Source organism: Mixophyes fleayi, chromosome 11 (assembly GCF_038048845.1).
Source record: "Mixophyes fleayi isolate aMixFle1 chromosome 11, aMixFle1.hap1, whole genome shotgun sequence".
Taxonomy (NCBI): Eukaryota; Metazoa; Chordata; class Amphibia; order Anura; family Limnodynastidae; genus Mixophyes; species Mixophyes fleayi.
The window spans coordinates 46,744,098-46,763,704 of NC_134412.1; the positions used below are offsets into that span (position 1 = coordinate 46,744,098).

The 19,607-nt window shown below is 41.2% G+C and overlaps 1 protein-coding gene across 1 annotated transcript in view; it reads right to left on the minus strand.

The window, feature by feature from the left end:
• Positions 1 to 459: 459 nt before the first annotated feature.
• The window catches only part of DRC12 (dynein regulatory complex subunit 12 homolog), a 104,932-nt gene continuing 85,784 nt past the window's right edge, over positions 460 to 19,607 (minus strand). Inside the window, exon 7 of the mRNA XM_075191341.1 lies at positions 460 to 749. Within this exon, the coding sequence (XP_075047442.1) occupies positions 621 to 749 (129 nt within the window). The 3' untranslated portion in view covers positions 460 to 620. The remainder of the gene's footprint in view (positions 750 to 19,607) is intronic.

The window sequence follows — 19,607 nt, forward strand, 5'->3', positions numbered from 1 at the left end:
TAGGGTAAAATTAAAAAGGTCTACTCCATTAGTACATTACATTACATGTAGCCATTTACTACTGCACATACAATTCAGAGATGGTGAAGTTAGTTGTTTACTGTTATTACTGTGAGCTTAAACCTAATTTTATTAGTAAAAAATAACATGTAGGTTGGATTTTTGGCTGTTTGTGTTTTCCAAAACAAAAAGCCAGCCTGTTTGCTTTTTCAATAGCTCTGCCATCTTCTGCACATGAAAGGTGCACTTCCCAGCTTGCCTAGTCAGCACCCTATTTGTTCATCTAAATAGCATGCTCACCAACCTGCCATTTTGTTTTTGCTGATTTGCTGGATTAGGCTTTAAAAGTACCTAGTTATCTGCATATGTTCGCACTCCTCAGTACCCATTGATTTTGGTACTCAGATAAGCAACATATTGGAAAAACAGTGAAGTTTGAAATTAAACACCAACACATCCTTTTAGTTTATCCTGTTTAATACATTAATATCAGCTGCAAATATTTAAGTTTTTTGACAAACTTGATCTAGGAACATCCCATATTCATTAAACATTCCACTTTTATTCATTTTTCTACTATTAAAAACATAAAGATGATGTCGCTCATATAGTCTTATGGTTTAAATGTCTAAGGGATTTAGTCCACAATCCTGAAGCATCTGTTTGTGTTGCTGATGAATGGCCAAAGCTTCATTTGTCCACTGCTGCCCAGCCACACTGAACTTAGACAGTATCTGGTCCAGACAAGTCTAGAGGAGAGAGACAAGAATGAGTGGAAGAGCCAGAAAGTACAAATAAAAGGGTTCTGTGTGGATTAATTCAATAATTATGTGCCATGGTGGATTAAAACTATCACTGGCTCTGGTTAGTGTTCCAACCGAGGGTCCAACGTCACATACATATTTTCCTTGACCACCCACTGAAAAAAATTGTCCTTTAATATCTAGTCTGGAAAATCTTTGAGTTAACATTGAGGTCTGCTCCCCTCACGCTATAGGTTCAGGCTAACACCTCATAATGCACTGAACTGTGAAAGAAGGAAAACCTTGCTTAAAAGTGTCAATTTACCAAAAGAAGTGTCACCAAATTACACTCTATGGGTCCCCTCAGTCTAACTGACTAATTCATGCAACAATCAAATTAGCCTGTTATGCATGCAATCTGGTAAAATTAAGTTTTTTAAGCGTTGCATTTTCTTTTGATAAAGAACAGAGCTTGGTTATTGGGTGATAAAAAAATGCAAGATAATCCAATATTGATAGGCACATTGTGAAATAAAAAAAATGTAAAAGTATATATACCACAGAGCTGTAACTTAGAATTCTAGCGCCCGGGGCGAGAAAGACAAATGCCGCCCCTCTAGCCCTAATTTTTAACCAAATTAACCTAAAATATTCCTAAATTGCGCCCCCCTTCAGCGTTTCGCCCTGGGCGGTCGCCCCTGTGGCACAGCCCTAGTTACGGCCCTGATTTACCATGACAGGTCCTAAGATATCTGACATTGTATTTCACCTCTATTGCGAGTGATTTAGGTTCATATAGACTTGGTGTAACACAGTATTTAATTTACTAACAAACTGCAAAATTGCAAATGTGCAGTTACGCATAGCAACCAAATAGATTTTATCAAAGCTAGATAACATAAATTTTCCATCCCTCGTGATGTGTTGGGGTAACTACAAAATTCAGAAGATAGATAAATCATGCAGGCTACGCTGCAGCACTGTTTACAACATGGCTGCATGTGGCCCTCCGAGCCTTCACCTGTGGCCCCCAGCTTCATCCTGGTTTATTGTCGGATTTGTTTTTTTATAGTTTGTAACACTTGTCTAAATTGCCTGCTGATATATTATTATAGATATATGTCTATTTCTTTGATCAAATGTATTGTTTTAACTTATTACTAAGACTGAGGAAAATGTGTGACCCTTTTGAAGGTTAGAGGGCCCCCGAAGTGTTTCAGGTTGCCCATCACCAGTTAACAAAGTTATGTAGGAACCCAAAGTTATTTAAATTTAAATTTTTGCCAGTGGAAATTATAATTGACTTTGAGATTTTGGATAACATCATGAGGTAAAATTAAGATCAAGGATCTGCATTGATTCTATAGTTAGATAAGGTAATGTAATGTAAGCATCCTGGATTCCTATGCTCACAAGAGTGCACTGTATGAAAGGCCAGGAGACGCTATCAAATGCCTTTTTGGAATCTAAATTGAACACTAGAGAAGGGAGAGCACTGGAGTTTCCTATATGAATTAACATGAAGTCAGGTTTTCTGGTGTTATCAGAGGCCTGTCTGCCAGGGACAAGGCCAACCTGCTCAGGATGCACTAATGGGGGCAACACTGCACCTAGTATATTAGGTAGGATTTTTGCAAACAGATTCAGGTCCGCATTAAGAAGGGAAATGGGTCTGTAGTTGCTCACTTCCGTGGGGTCCTGATCTGGTTTGGGGATAACCACTATCCCTGCTCCAGTGGAGACCCTGTCAAATGTTTCTCCTGCTAATACCAAGTTGAATAGCCCCATGAGCATTGGAGCAGAGGTCTACTGAACTTTTTGTAGTACAATGCAGTGAAGCCATAAGATCCCAATGCTGATTGATGTCTTAGAGCTTCAATGGCATCAGAAATCTCTTCGCAATTGAGTGTGGCCAATTGTCCTCTTGTAAGTTTAGGGAGGTGGCATGTTTGAAGATGAGGTTTTTATACTATTTTTCAGTAAATTTGGATCACCTATAGTTGGCTGTAAATTGTATAATGTGGCATAACAGTCCCAAAATTGTTGCACTATTTTTTGGGGGTCATAGAGAGGCAAACCAGTTGAGGATTTTAACATCATTATTCTATTACACGTACATCGGGCTATAAATTTGCGTGCTAGTATGGAACCTGCTTTGTCGCCTATTTCAGATTATAGTTGGTGGGCCCAATAGCAGTATTTTAGCCGGTTGCTTTGATAATATTTTATTTAATTGTCCTTTTAGGGAAAGGATCGTAATATATAGGCATTTTTTTAGATAAGTTTGGAGCCGTCTCTTTAATTTGATTTTCTAGATCTTTGATACGCTCCCTCTCTGCCCTCTCCTGTGTCACATATATTTTAAATATGATTCCTCTTATGGTGGCTTTGTGGGCCTCCCATATGATAGACCTGGACCTTGCCCAGTTTTTGCATAGTCCATTGATCTACAAAACAGTAATCAATTCTCAAGTATATTTCATGTGGGATTGAGTAGTGTGTGTGCAAGCTCTGGTAGTGGGGTATAGTATTCACCATGTATCATATAGGATGAATAATCTGAGTTAGGTTTTAATTTACAAGATTCAGCTGTATGATCATTACTAATATGTGTAGAGTCTGAGCGAGTAGGATGGCATTGAAGACCCCTCCCACAATAGTCATGCCATTAGTAGAACAAACTAGATGCTGAAAAAATGTGGTATAGAAAACACCCCGCTGCAAGTTTAGAGGAAATATGGAGGCTAGTGTTATTGGGATTTGGTTCAGTGAACCTCTAATGATGATGTATCTACCAAGTGTGTCTGTAGTCACAGAATCTATTGTGATTCGAACGCTGTGATGTATGATTATTGCTGTACCTTTACGTTTAAAAGTTGCTGAAGAGTAATAAGCATGTGGGTACGATGTACAAGCTAGTGATGGTTGTGGGTCTTTAAGATGTGTTTCTTATAAGACGATTAGGTCAGAGTCTTTAAGTCTAAAGTATTGCAATGCAACAGATAGCTTATTTGGATAATTCAGTACATTGACATTAAGGGATAATAATTTAAGATTCATGGTGGTTTATAATCTGTGGAATTGGGTGGCGTGATTACCTTTACAGGGAGCTGATGTTCTTTAAAGATAAAGAAGAGGACCTTGAAAATAGAGAACATCGGAACAATCTTCGTATCCATAACATTATGGAGTAGGTGGATCACCAGCGCCTGGAACCGTACCTGGTTTGTCTATTTCAAGCCCTAGTTCCCAAGCTCTCTGATCAAGATATCCATATTAAACAAGACCACAGGGCCTTGTGCCCCAGACCTAAAGACACCGAACCTCATGTTCTCCTTGAATTTCTGTCTTTTAAAACCAAGGATAGCATAGCTACAGCAAGCAGGAACTCCCCCTCTATTCTATTTGAATAATCTAAGGTTTAAATCTTTCAGGATCTGGCTCCCTCTACAATCTTGAAACGCAGAGAACTAAGGGAAGTCACGATAACTCTGCATGAACATGTATATAAATATAAGTGGGGCTTCCCTTTCTGCCTAAATGTAGAAGTGGGAGGTCGCCAAATCACCGTACAGGATCCTAATGAAGGCAAAGACCTGCTGCGAAAACTAGACTTGGGTCGTATGGCACCGGAGCCGATCTCCCAACTGTGACGCTAGCACTTGGCTTTTCTTCTGGGAAACCTTTCTACATGTCCTCGCAACCTACCTGTTATCACAGGTAGGATCTACAGAATGTTAACATCACTCTGCGTATTCTCTTCCGGCCTGTTACCAGTGAGTTACCGCGAATCTTCACCAGCATTCCCATATGAACCTTTTCCATCGCAAAGGCCTTCATATTATTATTATTATTATCGTGGAACAGTAGGAAGTGTTTCGCAACTGTAGTTAGTCCTAAAATGTATTTGATCCCTCTTGGCATTTCTAATATTTCCCACATGTTCCAATAAACGTTTATTAAGGGGTCGAGCAGTCATTCCTATGTAATTTTTAAGACACGGACAAGAAATACAATAAATAACACCAGAAGAGTTGCAGTTCAAACAGTCCATAATGGTCCATGTTTTATTATACTTCTCTTTATATTGTTTAGTCTTCACAGTGATTTAACAGGCTCTACAATGATCACAATTGAAAAAGCCCTTGGTTACATTTTGATTTTATTTACTTTTCTGAAGATGACTGTGAACTTTAAGATTTTTAGATCTTCTCCAAGTAATTAAAATTCTGCCATCTAGACTTTTTCTGAGATCTCATCTGTAAGTAGTAAGTGCCAGTGTCTCTGAAAGATAGCATTCAACTCTTTCCACTCAGTACAAAAAGTACCAATCATCCTGATTTTATTATGCTTAATAGGAGGACTCTGCGATGGACAGATAACGGATTCTCTCTAATAGTATTGTTCTTATAACCCCTTTGTTGTAATCTCATAGTTAACGCCTCCGATCTTCTCTTGAACACTATAGGATCTGAACAATTACATTTTGTTTGTAATAATTCTCCCTTGGGGATACCTTTAGTGACTGATGGGAAGTGTGCACTCGTATTATGAAGGATACTATAAGTAGCTGTTTTTTTCTGAAATATATCGGTATTAAGAGTACCCTCTCTGGTTTAATAGACCGTCAAATAAAGAAAATTGATTTTTTCAGAGCTGATATCTGAGGTCAATTTTAGATTTAATGTATTTGCATTAAGTATTCTAGTATATTCATCAACCTTGAGATTGTTTCTATCCCAAAAAATAAAAATGTCATCAATATATCTTAGCCATAAAATAATATGACTAGTATACCGTTCATTGGTTTCTGAAAAAATAAACTCCCGTTCACACAAGCCTAAAAATAGGTTCCATACGTCGGAGCACAGCAACTTCCTATAGCCGTCCCACTTATTTGGAGTAAGAATCTTTCATTAAAAACAAAATCATTTTTGGTTAGAATAAATTTCAAAATTGAAATAACAAATTCATTCTGATCAGTTCTAGTATCCATGTTAAGGAAGTATCGTTCTACTTCCAGACCGTCTGTGTGATCAATATTAGTATAAAGAGATTCAACGTCATAAGACGCAAGCATAACATCCGGGTCTATATTAATTTCTTGGATTTTGGATAGAATATCCAGGGTATCCCTTGTATATGAAGGTAGACTTAATACATACGGTCTAAGATACTGGTCTACAAATCTGCTTGCCTTTTCAGTTAGTCCTCCTATCCCTGAGATTATAGGCCTTCCTGGGGGATTATTTTCATTTTTATGTATCTTTGGCAACATATACATGGCCAGTGTTTTCGGTTTTTCTACATATAAGAAGTTGTAACTCTGTTTCGTAATAATGCCCTCCTTGACAACTTTTTCCCTGCGTTTGAATTAGTTACAGAAGATCTAAAGAAAGAATGGGAACAGATTTTAACTAAATGTGCAAGCGAATTAATTAACATCTTAATTAAACATGATACCATCTTACTGGACCAATATAATAAAGAAATCTGCATACTTGGAGAAAAATTAAAAGATTTTGAGAATCTAGACCAATTTCAAAAATCATATGATAAATTTAAAACTGACTTGGACATATATGAGAGACACATTTTGAGATAAAGAAAAATAAATTCTCCAGAAATGTTAATGATTATGCCCAAAACAGGGTCTTTACATGGGATCAATACAAATCATATAAATTATCAACAGCATAGAGATAGATTTCTCAGAAGGAGAAACCTCCAGCAATACATCTGGGATAAGAGATCTGCCTACACATTCTAGGGATTTTTTAGAGAAGTATACCCAGAATATCAGACCGTGGCGGTTCCAATACAAGAAGACACAGGGGGGGGGGGGAAGACAATTGAAGGCAAAGAGTGTAGGAGCAGGAAGGAAATATCTTTTGCAGGAGTCAAAGACAACAGAAACACTAGATGCTGCCTTAAGAATTATTAATTTGTCTGCCAAACAATTAAGCCCCGATCATATATGCCTGTTAAGCAAAGGCCACTCATTTTCACCTACTAAAAATATGGATAGATTTGAATGGCAGAAAGATTCAAATCTTTTCTCAAGAAAACTTCTCAAGAAATTTTATCACATTAATATCTGTGATATATCTCATGTGTCAGGTACGAACCAGGAAGACGTGACTGATAGTAATAACTATTTATTACAACAATCGTTGACAGATTGTAACAATCCTGACCAGGTTTTGTTACTTTCCCTGTCTGCTGTTTTCTGTGCATCGCATGACTCACCCTCAGGGTGTGGTCACTTTACCTGCTCTATTTAAACTCAGCACTGACATCTGCTCACTGTCAGTGCAACTTGTTGCTAGCCTGATTCCTTGGACTCCTGTGTATCCTGTGTCTTCCTGTGTATGAGTTTCAGTTCTCTACCTGGTGCTGGAGCACTTCTACTGGGATTTCCCTGCTGCAAGTATCATCTTGTGCATATTACCAAGACTTGGTTTTCTCTCTATTGTGCCTCTACTGATTCACAGCCTGCTGCAAGTCTGTTCATGTGCATATAACAAGACTGTTATTGTGTCGTGTCTTGCCTCCTTATTCTGAACCTAGTAGACTCAGCATCTGATCGTGTACAGGCCTGCTCTGACTATCAGACCTGTAACTACCAGCACCGTAACAGTTTGCACTGACCTAAAAAAGGAAATGAACACCATGGACGATCCCTCTACCAAGGACCTATTTCAACACCTAATAGGGAGAGTGGAAAAACAAGAGTCCAATCAAGATCGTCTCATGCAGTTCTTACAGGATGTATCCTCTCGTCTGGATTCTTTTCAGGACACTCTGGAATCCTCCCATAAATCTAAGACATCTGCTGAGTCTTCTGCTAACACAACTACCATGTACCCACAAATTCCTCATCCTCCTATGTACGATGGGAACCCCAAGTCATGTAGAGGATTCATGAATCAGTGCGCAATTCACATAGATTTATTGCCCAGAAACTTTCCTACGGATAGGGCAAAAATTGCCTACATTTTGTCCCTTATTTCTGGTCAAGCCCTGACCTGGGCCTCACCCCTATGGGAGAAGAATGACCCCTTGCTGCAAAATTATACAGAATTTCTGACAACCTTCAAAAACATTTTTGATGAACCTGGTCGGCTTTCCAGTGCAGCTACAGGAATTATTCGTTTATGACAAGGCTCTCATTCTGTGGGACAATATGCTATCTTATTTAGGACAATGGCCTCCGAGCTGCGCTGAAATGATGAAGCGCTGGTGGCCACGTTCTGGCAAGGCCTATCTTATCAAATAAAAGACGTGTTGGCTTCCCGTGACCTCCCATCTTCCTTGGATGATCTGATCTCATTGTGTGTTAAAATAGATCTTCAATTCAAGGAGAGGGTTCAAGAAAAGGAACAGATTCAGTGCCCTAATCATCGCCCTGTTTTCCATAACTTAGGGGCCGCTAAGCCCCCAAAAGAACCCATGCAAGTGGGTAGGTCCCACCTCTCTCCAAGTGAGAGAGAGATTTAAAAATAATCTGTGCCTCTATTGTGGAGGGAAGTCCCATCGCATCAGTAGTTGTCCTACGCATCCAGGAAAATGCTCAGACCAAACAGAGCAAGTGGGAACCCCGTTAGGTCTGTTTGATTTTTCCCTCAACAGTTCTCATCACAAAGAGAACCTCTTGTCTGTTTTTTGGGAATCTCTCTATTCTGCTGGATGCCTTTCTGGATTCTGGTGCAGCCGGTATTTTATTGCCGCCACTGTGGTTGAGAAATATCATATTCTTACTACACCACTAGAACGTCCTGTACGCCTCACAGCCATCGATGGCAGTAATATTCCAGGAGGCTTCATTCAATTCCGGACGGTTCCCCTCACTCTTCAAATTGGAATCCTGCACCAGGAAAAAATATCCTTCCTAGTTCTTCCAAAGACCATCAATTCCCTTGTGTTAGGTCTGCCATGGTTACGTCTCCACTCCCGAACTCTGGACTGGCATACTGCTCAAATTTTGTCCTGGGGATCACGGTGTCAGTCTCACTGTCTGAAGAAAGTAGTACCGCTTCATCTAACCACTGCATTGTCATTACCATCTTTACCTCATCAATATCAACAGTACGCAGACGTCTTCTGTGAAAAGGAGGCAACCAATCTTCCCCCTCACCGCATTTGGGATTGTGGAATCGAGCTTCTTCCTGACAAACCTATTGCTCGTGGTCGTGTATATCCCCTTTCTCTTCCTGAGACCCAGGCTATGTCCACATATATTCAAGAAAACCTGCAAAAAGGTTTTATCCGGGAGTCCACCTTTCCAGCTGGCGCTGGATTCTTTTTCGTTAAAAAGAAGGATGGCGGCCTCCGGCCATGCATTGACTTTCGAGGACTTAATGCTATTACCATTAAGAATAGGTATCCGTTACCCCTCATCTCCGAGCTGTTCAACCGCATTAAAGGCGCTACTGTGTTCACCAAATTTAATTTACGAGGGGCCTACAATCTCGTTCGTATTAAAGCAGGTGACGAATGAAAAACAGCATTTAACACACACAATGGGCACTTTGAATATCTTGTGATGCCCTTTGGGCTTTGTAATGCTCCAGCTGTATTCCAAACCCTCATGAATGAGACCATCTCTATCAATTCGTCATCATCTACCTGGACGATATTCTGATATTTTCTCGAGACCTCCCTTCACATAGGGAGCATGTAGGTCAAGTCCTGACTCGTCTGAGAGAACACAACCTCTTCTGTAAACTTGAAAAGTGCCTTTTCGAGCAACCTCAGATTCCTTTCTTAGGCTACAATCATCTTGGGCACAGCCCTCCAAATGGACCCAGCTAAACTAAGAGCAACTGTGGATTGGCCCTTGCCCACCGGGTTGAAAGCTATCCAACGCTTCCTTGGCTTCACCAATTATTACAGACAATTCATCAAGGGGTATTCTACCATCATTGCCCCCATTACTGCTCTTACCAAGAAATCAGCCAATCCCAAGATTTGGTCCCCCGAGGCCATCTCTGCTTTTGAGCATCTAAAGTCAGCCTTCTCTTATGCTCCTATTCTTCAGCAACCTGATTGCCAAGTCCCTTCTTGGAGGTAGATGCATCTTCTGTGGGCACTGGTTCAGTTTTATCTCAACGTGACGCTTCTAGGAAACTACATCCATGTGGGTTTTTATCTCGCAAATTCCTCCCAGCAGAAAAGAATTATGGTATAGGAGATCAAGAATTATTGGCTATTAAATTAGCCCTGTCTGAATGGCGACATCTGTTGGAAGGGGCCTTGTTTCCCATTACAATATATACAGACCATAAGAACCTAATTTATCTCCGTTCGGCTCGATGTCTGAATCCGCGTCAAGCCAGATGGTCCTTGTTCTTTTCAAGATTTGATATTAGACTTACCTTCCGTCCGGGATCAAAAAATAAAAAAGCAGACGCACTTTCTAGGTCCTTTCATTCCGAAGACCAGGATTCTCCTGAGGACATACATCCCATCTTTGAAACTAGTTGTGTCTTGGCTCTTACTCCTGTGCATAAATCTACTTGCCCTCCAGGCAGGACCTTCATATTACCACATCTACGTCTCAAGTTGTTACGCTGGGCCCATTTATCTCGCTTCTCGGGTCATGCTGGAGCCAAGAAGACTGGAGAACTCCTGACCCGATACTATTGGTGGCCATCCCTTCTGAAAGATGTAAAATCATTTGTTTCTGCCTGCTCTAAATGTGCACAATATAAGATTCCTTGGCATAGACCCTTCGGTCCTCTTATTCCTCTACCTGTTCCTGAAGTACCCTGGTCTCAAGTATCTATGGACTTTATTACTGATCTGCCTCCTTCCAAAGCTCATACAGTTATCTGGGTGGTGACAGACCGTTTTTCGAGAGCAGCTCATTTCATTCCTCTCAAAGGACTCCCTTCTTCCGCATTGTTGGCAGAACTTTTCATCAAAGAAATATTTCGCCTCCACGGCTGTCCACTCCATATCGTGTCAGACCGTGGTTCACAATTTGTTTCAAGGTTCTGGAGATCCTTTTGTTCACAGTTAGGCATTAAATTGGACTTTTCATCGGCATACCATCCTCAGTCTAATGGCCTGACCGAACGGACTAACTAAAAGATCGAAAAATTCCTACGAATGTATGTGTCTGCTCACCAAGCGGATTGGCTGGAACTCCTCCCATGGGCTGAATTCGCCCATAACAATCATTTACATGAAGCTGTTGGTAATTCACCCTTTTTTGTCATGTATGACCACCTACCTTTTCTCAAACTCCGATCTCCTCAGTTCCTGCAGTAAATTCCCTGCTATGCAAGTTTTCTCTCATTTGGACTCAAACCAAAAGTAATCTGGAGAATTCTGCTGTACGGGCCAAAAAAATTTTCGATAAGAAAAGGTGTCCTGTACCTCCACTTCTTCCAGGGGATAAGGTCTGGTTATCCACAAAAAATATCCGTTTAAAAGTTCCTAGTATGAAACTAGCACCCAAGTTTATCGGTCCCTACCGAATCTCCGAGATAATTAATCCAGCAGCTTTCAGATTGGAACTTCCATCCTCACTACGGATTCCCAATGTGTTTCATGTCTCTCTGTTAAAACCTGTGGTACAAAATCAATTTTCAAGAGTCACAGCTTCTCCGCCTCCGGCTACTTCTCAAGATCAAACTGAATGAGATTAAACAACTATTGGACTCTCGTAGATCCAGAGGATCACTGCAATTCCTGGTCGATTGGAAAGGCTATGGGCCTGAGGAACGTTCTTGGGTTAAAGCTTCAGACATTCATGCTCCTCGTTTACTCAAACAGTTTCGGAAAAGATTCCCTAAAAAAATATCGTAGGTGTCCGGAGTCCACCCCTAGGGAGGGGGGTACTGTAACAATCCTGACCAGGTTTTGTTACTTTCCCTGTCTGCTCTGTTTTCTGTGCATCACATGACTCACCCTCACGGCGTGGTCACTTTACCTGCTCTATTTAAACTCAGCACTGACATCTGCTCACTGTCAGTGCAACTTGTTTATAGCCTGATTCCTTGGACTCCTGTGTATCCTGTGTCTTCCTGTGTATGAGTTTCAGTTCTCTATCTAGTGCTGGAGCACTTCTACTGGGATTTCCCTGCAAGTATCATCTTGTGCATATTACCAAGACTTGTTTTTCTCTCTATTGTGTCTCTACTGATTCACAGCCTGCTGCAAGTCTGTTCATGTGCATATAACAAGACTGTTATTGTGTTTATCCTTGTCACGCTCCGCTGTGGCTATTGGACACCTGCATATTATCATCTGTGCTGTGAATAGACTACTATTGTGGTTATCACCTTGTCACGCTCCGCCGTGGCTAATTGACATCTGCATATCATCATCTGCATATTTCTATATATATATGTTTTTCATTAAAGTATTGAAGAACTACATTGTGTCTTGCCTCCTTATTCTGAACCTAGTAGACTCAGCATCTGATCGTGTACAGGCCTGCTCTGACTATCAGACCTGTAACTACCAGCACCGTAACACAGATACATTTCAAACTGAAGAAGAAAGACACTCGATTAATATATTGTAAGAACAGGAGGACACGCAAACAATGAATACATACGAGGATATAAATCCATCTGTAAAATTAAAAAACAAATCACTATTCTCACCTGACATCTCAATATGTCTGCAAGTCAAAATATATGTTGATTTATTGTCAAGAGATAATGATAAATTGTTTGAGGAATCTAAATTACAATACAATTTGAAGAGAAATTTAAGCCCTCAAGGATTGAAAAATGGGAGGACATTAAGATTAAACCGCCTAACAAAGGTGGGAATATTTTGCTATGGCCGAAGGATAAATGTTTGAAGGAAGTTTATTGTCAACTAAATAATTCCTTTTGTTACAAACAACTTATGTTTAACCCAATTGTAAATTTTCTTAAAATGTACCAATGACTGATTGAAAAAGCGTTCATTATTATGAAACAGAGTTACAATTTCTTATATGTAAAAAACTGAGAATACTGACCATGTATATGTTGCCAAAGGTATATAAAAATGAAAAAAATCCCTCCGGGAAGGCCTATAATCTCAGGGATAAGAGTACTAACTGAAAACGTAAGCAAATTTGTAGACCAGTATCTTAGACTGTATGTATTAAGTCTACCGTCAAATACAAGGGATACCCTGGATGTTGTATCCAAAATCCAAGGAATTAATATAGACGCGGATATTATGCTTGCGTCTTATGACGTTGAATCTCTTTACACTAATATTGATCACACAGACGTTCTGGAAGCAGACTTCCTTAACATGGATACTAGAACTGATCAGAATGAAATTTCAATTTTTAAATTTATTTTAACCAAAAATAATTTCGTTTTTGACAAAACATTCTTCCTCCAAATAAGGGGGACGGCTATGGGAAGTTGCTGTGCCCCGACATATTCTAACCAAAAATTATTTCGTTTTTGATGAAAAATTCTTCCTCCAAATAAGTGGGACGGCTATAGGAATTTGCTGTGTCCCGACGTATGGAACCTATTTTTAGGTTGGTGGAAACTGTAGATTGTTTTTTCAGAAGCCAATGAACTGTAAACTACTCCATATTATTTTATGGCTAAGATATATTGATGACATTTTTATTCTTTGGGACAATAACAATCTCAAGTTTGATGAATTTACTAGGATACTTAATACAAATACATTAAATCTAAAATTGACCTCAGAAATCAGCTCTTAAAAAATCAAATTTCTGGATTTGACGATCTATATGTGACTGAGGTATATCGCCAAATTGAAGACACCTCATGTTACAAAAGACTTATTGTCACGGTTCAAATACAAGTGCAGCTCAGGAGCCAGGAATGAAGTGAAAACACACAAAGTTTATTGCTGAATACTGAATATATAGGAACATGCAGGAATAAATACCGGGTAGATGGCTGATTAAGGTAAGTGGTAATATGGAGAGATCCAGGCAGCATGAAACCATAAGCACAGCAGAGGAAAGGAACTACAGGATGGGACAACAATAACCAGTAATGACTGCTGGGAGAGACAGGTATAAATGGAACACACCCAGGTGCATGAAATAATGAGTGAAGTAGTGTTAACTCTTAAGGAACTAGGAGCAAAACAGGCACAATAGCAGCACCTCTGGTGATCAGAGGTACTGCTGCTAACACATAAAATGAATACAATGATAAAGTCTGATAGTCCAGGAGGCAGGAGCTGCCAGGCAAAGCAGTATGATGCAGGCAGATCGCGACAGTACCCCCTCTTCCTTAAGGACGGATTCCAGACGCCCAAATTACCACCAATGTCTGAATTCATTGGAATCATAGTCCAGAATGGGAGGCCCGGCAGAAAAGTCCTCGTCCATGGGCGGGGAGGCAAAGGAGACCATGCCAGATGAAAGCTGAAGCACTGCAGAACCTCCTTTCTTTTTACGTCCTCCCCTTTTACGGGACTTCCTCGGGATTGGGACCTAAGCAAACTGGGAGGAGCACAATAGTATCTCTTGGCCAGGAGAGATAGGTGGTATTGCTGACAATGCAGAGGCCCCGCAAGATGGCATAATGGGAGGAGTTACAAACTTGCTGATTACTGCCTCAGCAAAGGATTGTAAGTCCGATAAGATGGGATGATCCATCTCAATAAATGGGTTTGCCCATATTAAAGCCTCTCCCCTAAAATGGGATATTAGGAATAGTACCTGTCTCTTAGGGCTACTAACATGGCTTGGTACGGAGGGGATCTGTGAAGCAAAAAACCTCAGAAGGGCACTAAATTGAGAAGGATGCCCCTCAAAGAAAGGTGATGTTTCAGACTTGGCACCCTCTGTAACAGATGGTTCGGACTTGGCAGCAGGCCCGGACTGGGAGGCAGGCTTGGCAGCAGGCCCGGACTGGGCGGCAGGCTTGGCAGCAAGCCCGGTCTGGGCGGCAGGCTTGGCAGGGGCAGCACTGAGAGAAGCCTCAGGGCAGAAAACACTGTGAGAAGCCTCGGGGCAGACAGCACTGTGAGAAGCCTCGGGGCAGCCAGCACTGTGAGAAGCCTCAGGGCAGGCAGCACTGTGAGAAGCCTCGGGGCAGGCAGCACTGTGAGAAGCCTTGGGGTAGGCAGCACTGTGAGAAGCCTCGGGGTAGGCAGCACTGTGAGAAGCCACGGGGCAGACAGCACTGTGAGAAGCCACAGAGCAGACAGCGCTGTGAGAAGCCTCAAAGCAGACAGCACCAAGTGGTAACTCGGGCTGAACCGCATAGAGTGGCAACTCGGACTGAACCGCATAGAGTGGCAACTCGGGCTGAACCGCATGGACAGGCAACTCGGGCTGAACCGCATGGACAGGCAACTCGTGCTGAACCGCATGGACAGGCAACTCGTGCTGAACCGCATGGACAGGCAACTCGGGCTGAACCGCATGGACAGGCGACTCGGGCTAACCCGCATGGACAGGCGACTCGGGCTGAACCGCATAGACAGGCGACTCGGGCTGAACCGCATAGACAGGCGACTCGGGCTGAACCGCATAGACAGGTGACTCGGGCTGAACCGCATAGACAGGCGACTCGGGCTGAACCGCATAGACAGGTGACTCGGGCTGAACCGCATAGACAGGCAACTCTTCTGGAGCAGACTGGAGAGACAGGACCCCCTCTGGAGCAGGCTTTAAGGGCAGCGCCCCCTCTGGAGCAGGCTTTAAGGACATCGCCCCCTCTGGAGCAGGCTGTAGCTCAGGAAGAGAGACAGCGGCTGAAGACTCGCAACTGGAGACAGCGGCTGAAGACTCGCAACTGGAGACAGCGGCTGAAGACTCGCAACTGGAGACAGCGGCTGAAGACTCGGAACTGGAGACAGCGGCTGAAGACTCGGAACTGGAGACAGCGGCTGAAAACTCGGAACTGGAGACAGCGGCTGAAGACTCGGAACTGGAGACAGCGGCTGAAGACTCGGAACTGGAGACAGCGGCTGAAGACTCGGAACTGGGTAGCACGGTGGCAGGAGACTCGGGTGTAGAGGCAGCGGCAGGAGACTCCGGACCTGACACAGTGGCAGCAGACTCCGGACCGGACACAGTGGCAGCAGACTCCGGACCGGACACAGTGGCAGCAGACTCAGAGCTGGAGGCAGATGATGACTCCTCGGAGCAAGAGGCAGAGGCTGGGACCTCGGAGCAAGAGGCAGAGGCTGGGACCTCGCAACAGGAGACAGAGTCTGGGACCCCGCAACAGGAGACAGTCTGGGACCTCGCAACAGGAGACAGAGGCTGGGACCTCGCAACAGGAGACAGAGGCTGGGACCTCGCAACAGGAGACAGAGGCTGGGACCTCGCAACAGGAGACAGAGGCTGGGACCTCGCAACAGGAGACAGAGGCTGGGACCTCAGGACAGGCGGCTGGAGCTGGCGCCCCAGGAGGCAGGAGCTGCCAGGCAAAGCAGTATGCTGCAGGCAGATCGTGACACTTATCTTCAACCCCACTGCAAACTTTTTGTCATTATATATGAATTTAATAAAACGAGCGTATCATAATGGAACACTATCAAAAACGGATTATGAATTTCTAGTGGTGGAAAATCCGAAAATTCCAACTTTCTACGCTTTACCAAAAATTCATAAGAATGACAAATTTCCACCAGGGAGACTTATAGTCTCAGGGGTTGGTAGTTTAACTGAAAAAGCCAGTCAATTCATAGATCAACATCTACGTGAATTTGTAACGAGTCTGCCCTCATACACAAGAGATACTTTAGATGTATTATCTAAGATCAATGACTTATCAGTGAACCATGAAACAATGCTGGCATCTTTTGATGTGGAATCCCTATATACCAATATATTACATCAAAATGGTATTAAGGCAGTGCAACACTTTTTAGATATGAAGACCCACGGTGAATTTAATGTGTTCCTCATTGAACTTCTTGATTTTGTTCTGACTAAGAACTATTTCCTATTCGATGATAAGTTCTTTTTACAGACTAGAGGGACTGCGATGGGCACTTCTTGTGCACCAACGTATGCAAATATTTTTCTTGGTTGATGGGAACAACAATATGTATTTAACGGTGTCAATGAAAAATATACAAGCCATATTTTGTTATGGCTTCGTTATATAGATGACATTCTGATTTTGTGGGATGGTCAGGAAGATTTGTTTCATGAATTTACTAGAGTTCTAAATAGAAACAATCTGAATTTGAAATTAACCTCAGAGATACATGAGAATATCATCAATTTTCTGGATTTAAAAATACAAATCAATAGAGAGGGTAGACAGTGTACCGATATTTATAGGAAATCTACAGCTACCAATAATTTATTACACTACACGAGTTCACATTTTCCTCCCGTCCTTAGAGGTCTACCTAAGGGTGAACCTCTTAGGACCAAACGTAACTGTTCAGATGAAAAACTTTTCCAGATTAGATCTCAGGATTTACAGAGTAGGTTAAAACGACGTGGTTATAGTAGCAAAATAATACAAAAAGCAGTACACTCTGTCCAAGAAAGAAATAGAGGCTTGTTAATTTATCCATCTCCAGTGGTAAAAGTTCAGGACTCTGCAGTAAGAATGATTGGATCATTCTGCAACGAGTGGAAAGAAATTTCAGAGATCTTTCAGAAACATTGGAACGTTCTGTTACTAGATGATGACGTTAAACAGATATTGGATAACAGAGTATCTATGACTTGGAAAAGATCTAAGAATCTTTTCCAAGTCATAGATACTCGAGCTTACATCCTAAGGGAGGGTGGACGAAACAGACCACCGCTCCCTCTTGTGTCTGTTTCGTCCACCCTCCCTTAGGATGTAAGCTCGTTTGAGCAGGGCACTTCTTACCTCGTGTTCTTCTGCTCTGTCCTTACTCCATTTGTCTGTCCCGGAGTTTCTGAAGCACTGGTACTTTTTGTTTACTGTTCTGTACTGTTTAACCCTGTATGGTTTACTGTTTGTACTATGTACGGCGCTGCGGACACCTTGTGGCGCCTAACAAATAAATGATAATAATAATAATAATAATAATAATCTTAAGGACCAATTAGTTTATAGTCATTTTATTTCCAAAAAAAGGATCACTAGGAAAACCATAGGATTTTTCAAATGTGGCACGTGTAAGGCATGTGAGTATTCTATACAAACTAAGGAATACACTGATCGGTATTCCAAAACCTGGCGAATAACAGAATTTCTGAACTGTAATTCCATTGGGGTGATCTATTGTTTAACCTGTCCATGCGGGTTGAAATATATCGGAATGACAAGTAGGCCTTTTAAAAAACACCTTTTAGAACATGTAAGCAACATTAAAAATGCCTCTCGGGATAGAGACAAATTCAAACCGTTAACAACAGTTGCAAAGCATTTTTTATTATATCATGAGGGTAACCCCAAGTCTTTACAGGCTTTTGCTATGGAAAAGGTCTCCTTGGGGATTCGTGGAGGTGATTTCCATCAAGAACTCCTTAAACGAAAAGCTAGACAAATATTTATGATAAATAGTCTGATTTCATATGGCCTAAATGACTTCAATAATCTTATGGTTTATTTATAAATGATACATATATTATCTTGGGTCTTGAATATTTATTCTTCACAACACGTGATTATATTCACAATTTTGTATCGTCACTTTGTTCATTATATACCTGGGCAGTACAGAAGTATTGTATTAGGTATTCAATTTATTCTTATCACTTTTACATGTTGTAAGATACACTTGATTTGTATCATTCACTTACAAAAGTATGTTATGGAAATAATATGATTAACATAATAAGTTTATGTTACACATCATATATCCTTTTGCACATTTGTTGAATTGTTAAAATTTAGTGTCAACAGTTTCACATTGTTTCATTCATTATCACTTTATTTATACAATCAATCTTATTTTTTATTTATTTAATTTCACAACAATACTTACCTTATCACATTAGGATTGATTTAATGTTCAGATTTAGGTATGATTAGACATATCATCAAGGAGATTAATAGGCTTTTATGTAAGGCTTCGTATATCCCTTTGTTTACATGCTGCAGTCTGGAGGTTTGATCTGCCAATGACCAACTTTAGGGGGCGGATCAATGTTAATTTCACCAACGGGATAGGTTATACACACTATTAATCATAGGAATTGCACGACACGGAGCTCCACCTATCGTAGTGTTACACGTCAGATGAGGAGGCGTGTTTTACTGCTTATATACTTTCATTCTTCCTCATTTCTGGTTGCCTTGAAAAAGCGAGTAGCGAAACACGTGTTGGCGTCCGCCTCGCTACTGAATGTCTCCACTCCTTGTTATTTTGGTTAACTCAATAGTGATTATAGATAGCGCTTAACTTTTAATGGGCTGTATACATCAGTGGGCATGTGTGGGATCGTGAAAATGTACGATCGAGATCTGGCAGCAGCTATCAGTATTATATTGGGTGTCTTATAACAGATTTACCAGACAATTCGATAGCGCTTAATCCTTATTGAGCTGGATATTACAGTGTGTGATTGTATAAACGGAGGACTAAGACCCTGTAGCAGCTACAAGCACTATATTAGGTGTCCTACCAGGCAATCATAGATAGCGCTTAATCTTTATTGACAGCATGTGTGTGTGAGATCGTACAAGCGGAAGGACTGAGACTTTGCAGTAGTTATGAGTAATATATTAGGTGTCCTACAATTGTTATACAAAGTAACTATATAAGATCACCTTGATAGGTACTATTAGAGTAAAGAATTAACAGACTAGTTGCTAAAGAGTAATCTTATTAAGCTAATATGTAGGATTACCATCCACCAATGTTAAGAAACTAATGAACTGCAGCAGTCAGTCTAGGTGATACCAATTATAGAACGATCATACCACTAACTAAATAGACTTAAATCTGATAAAGTCAGTATCA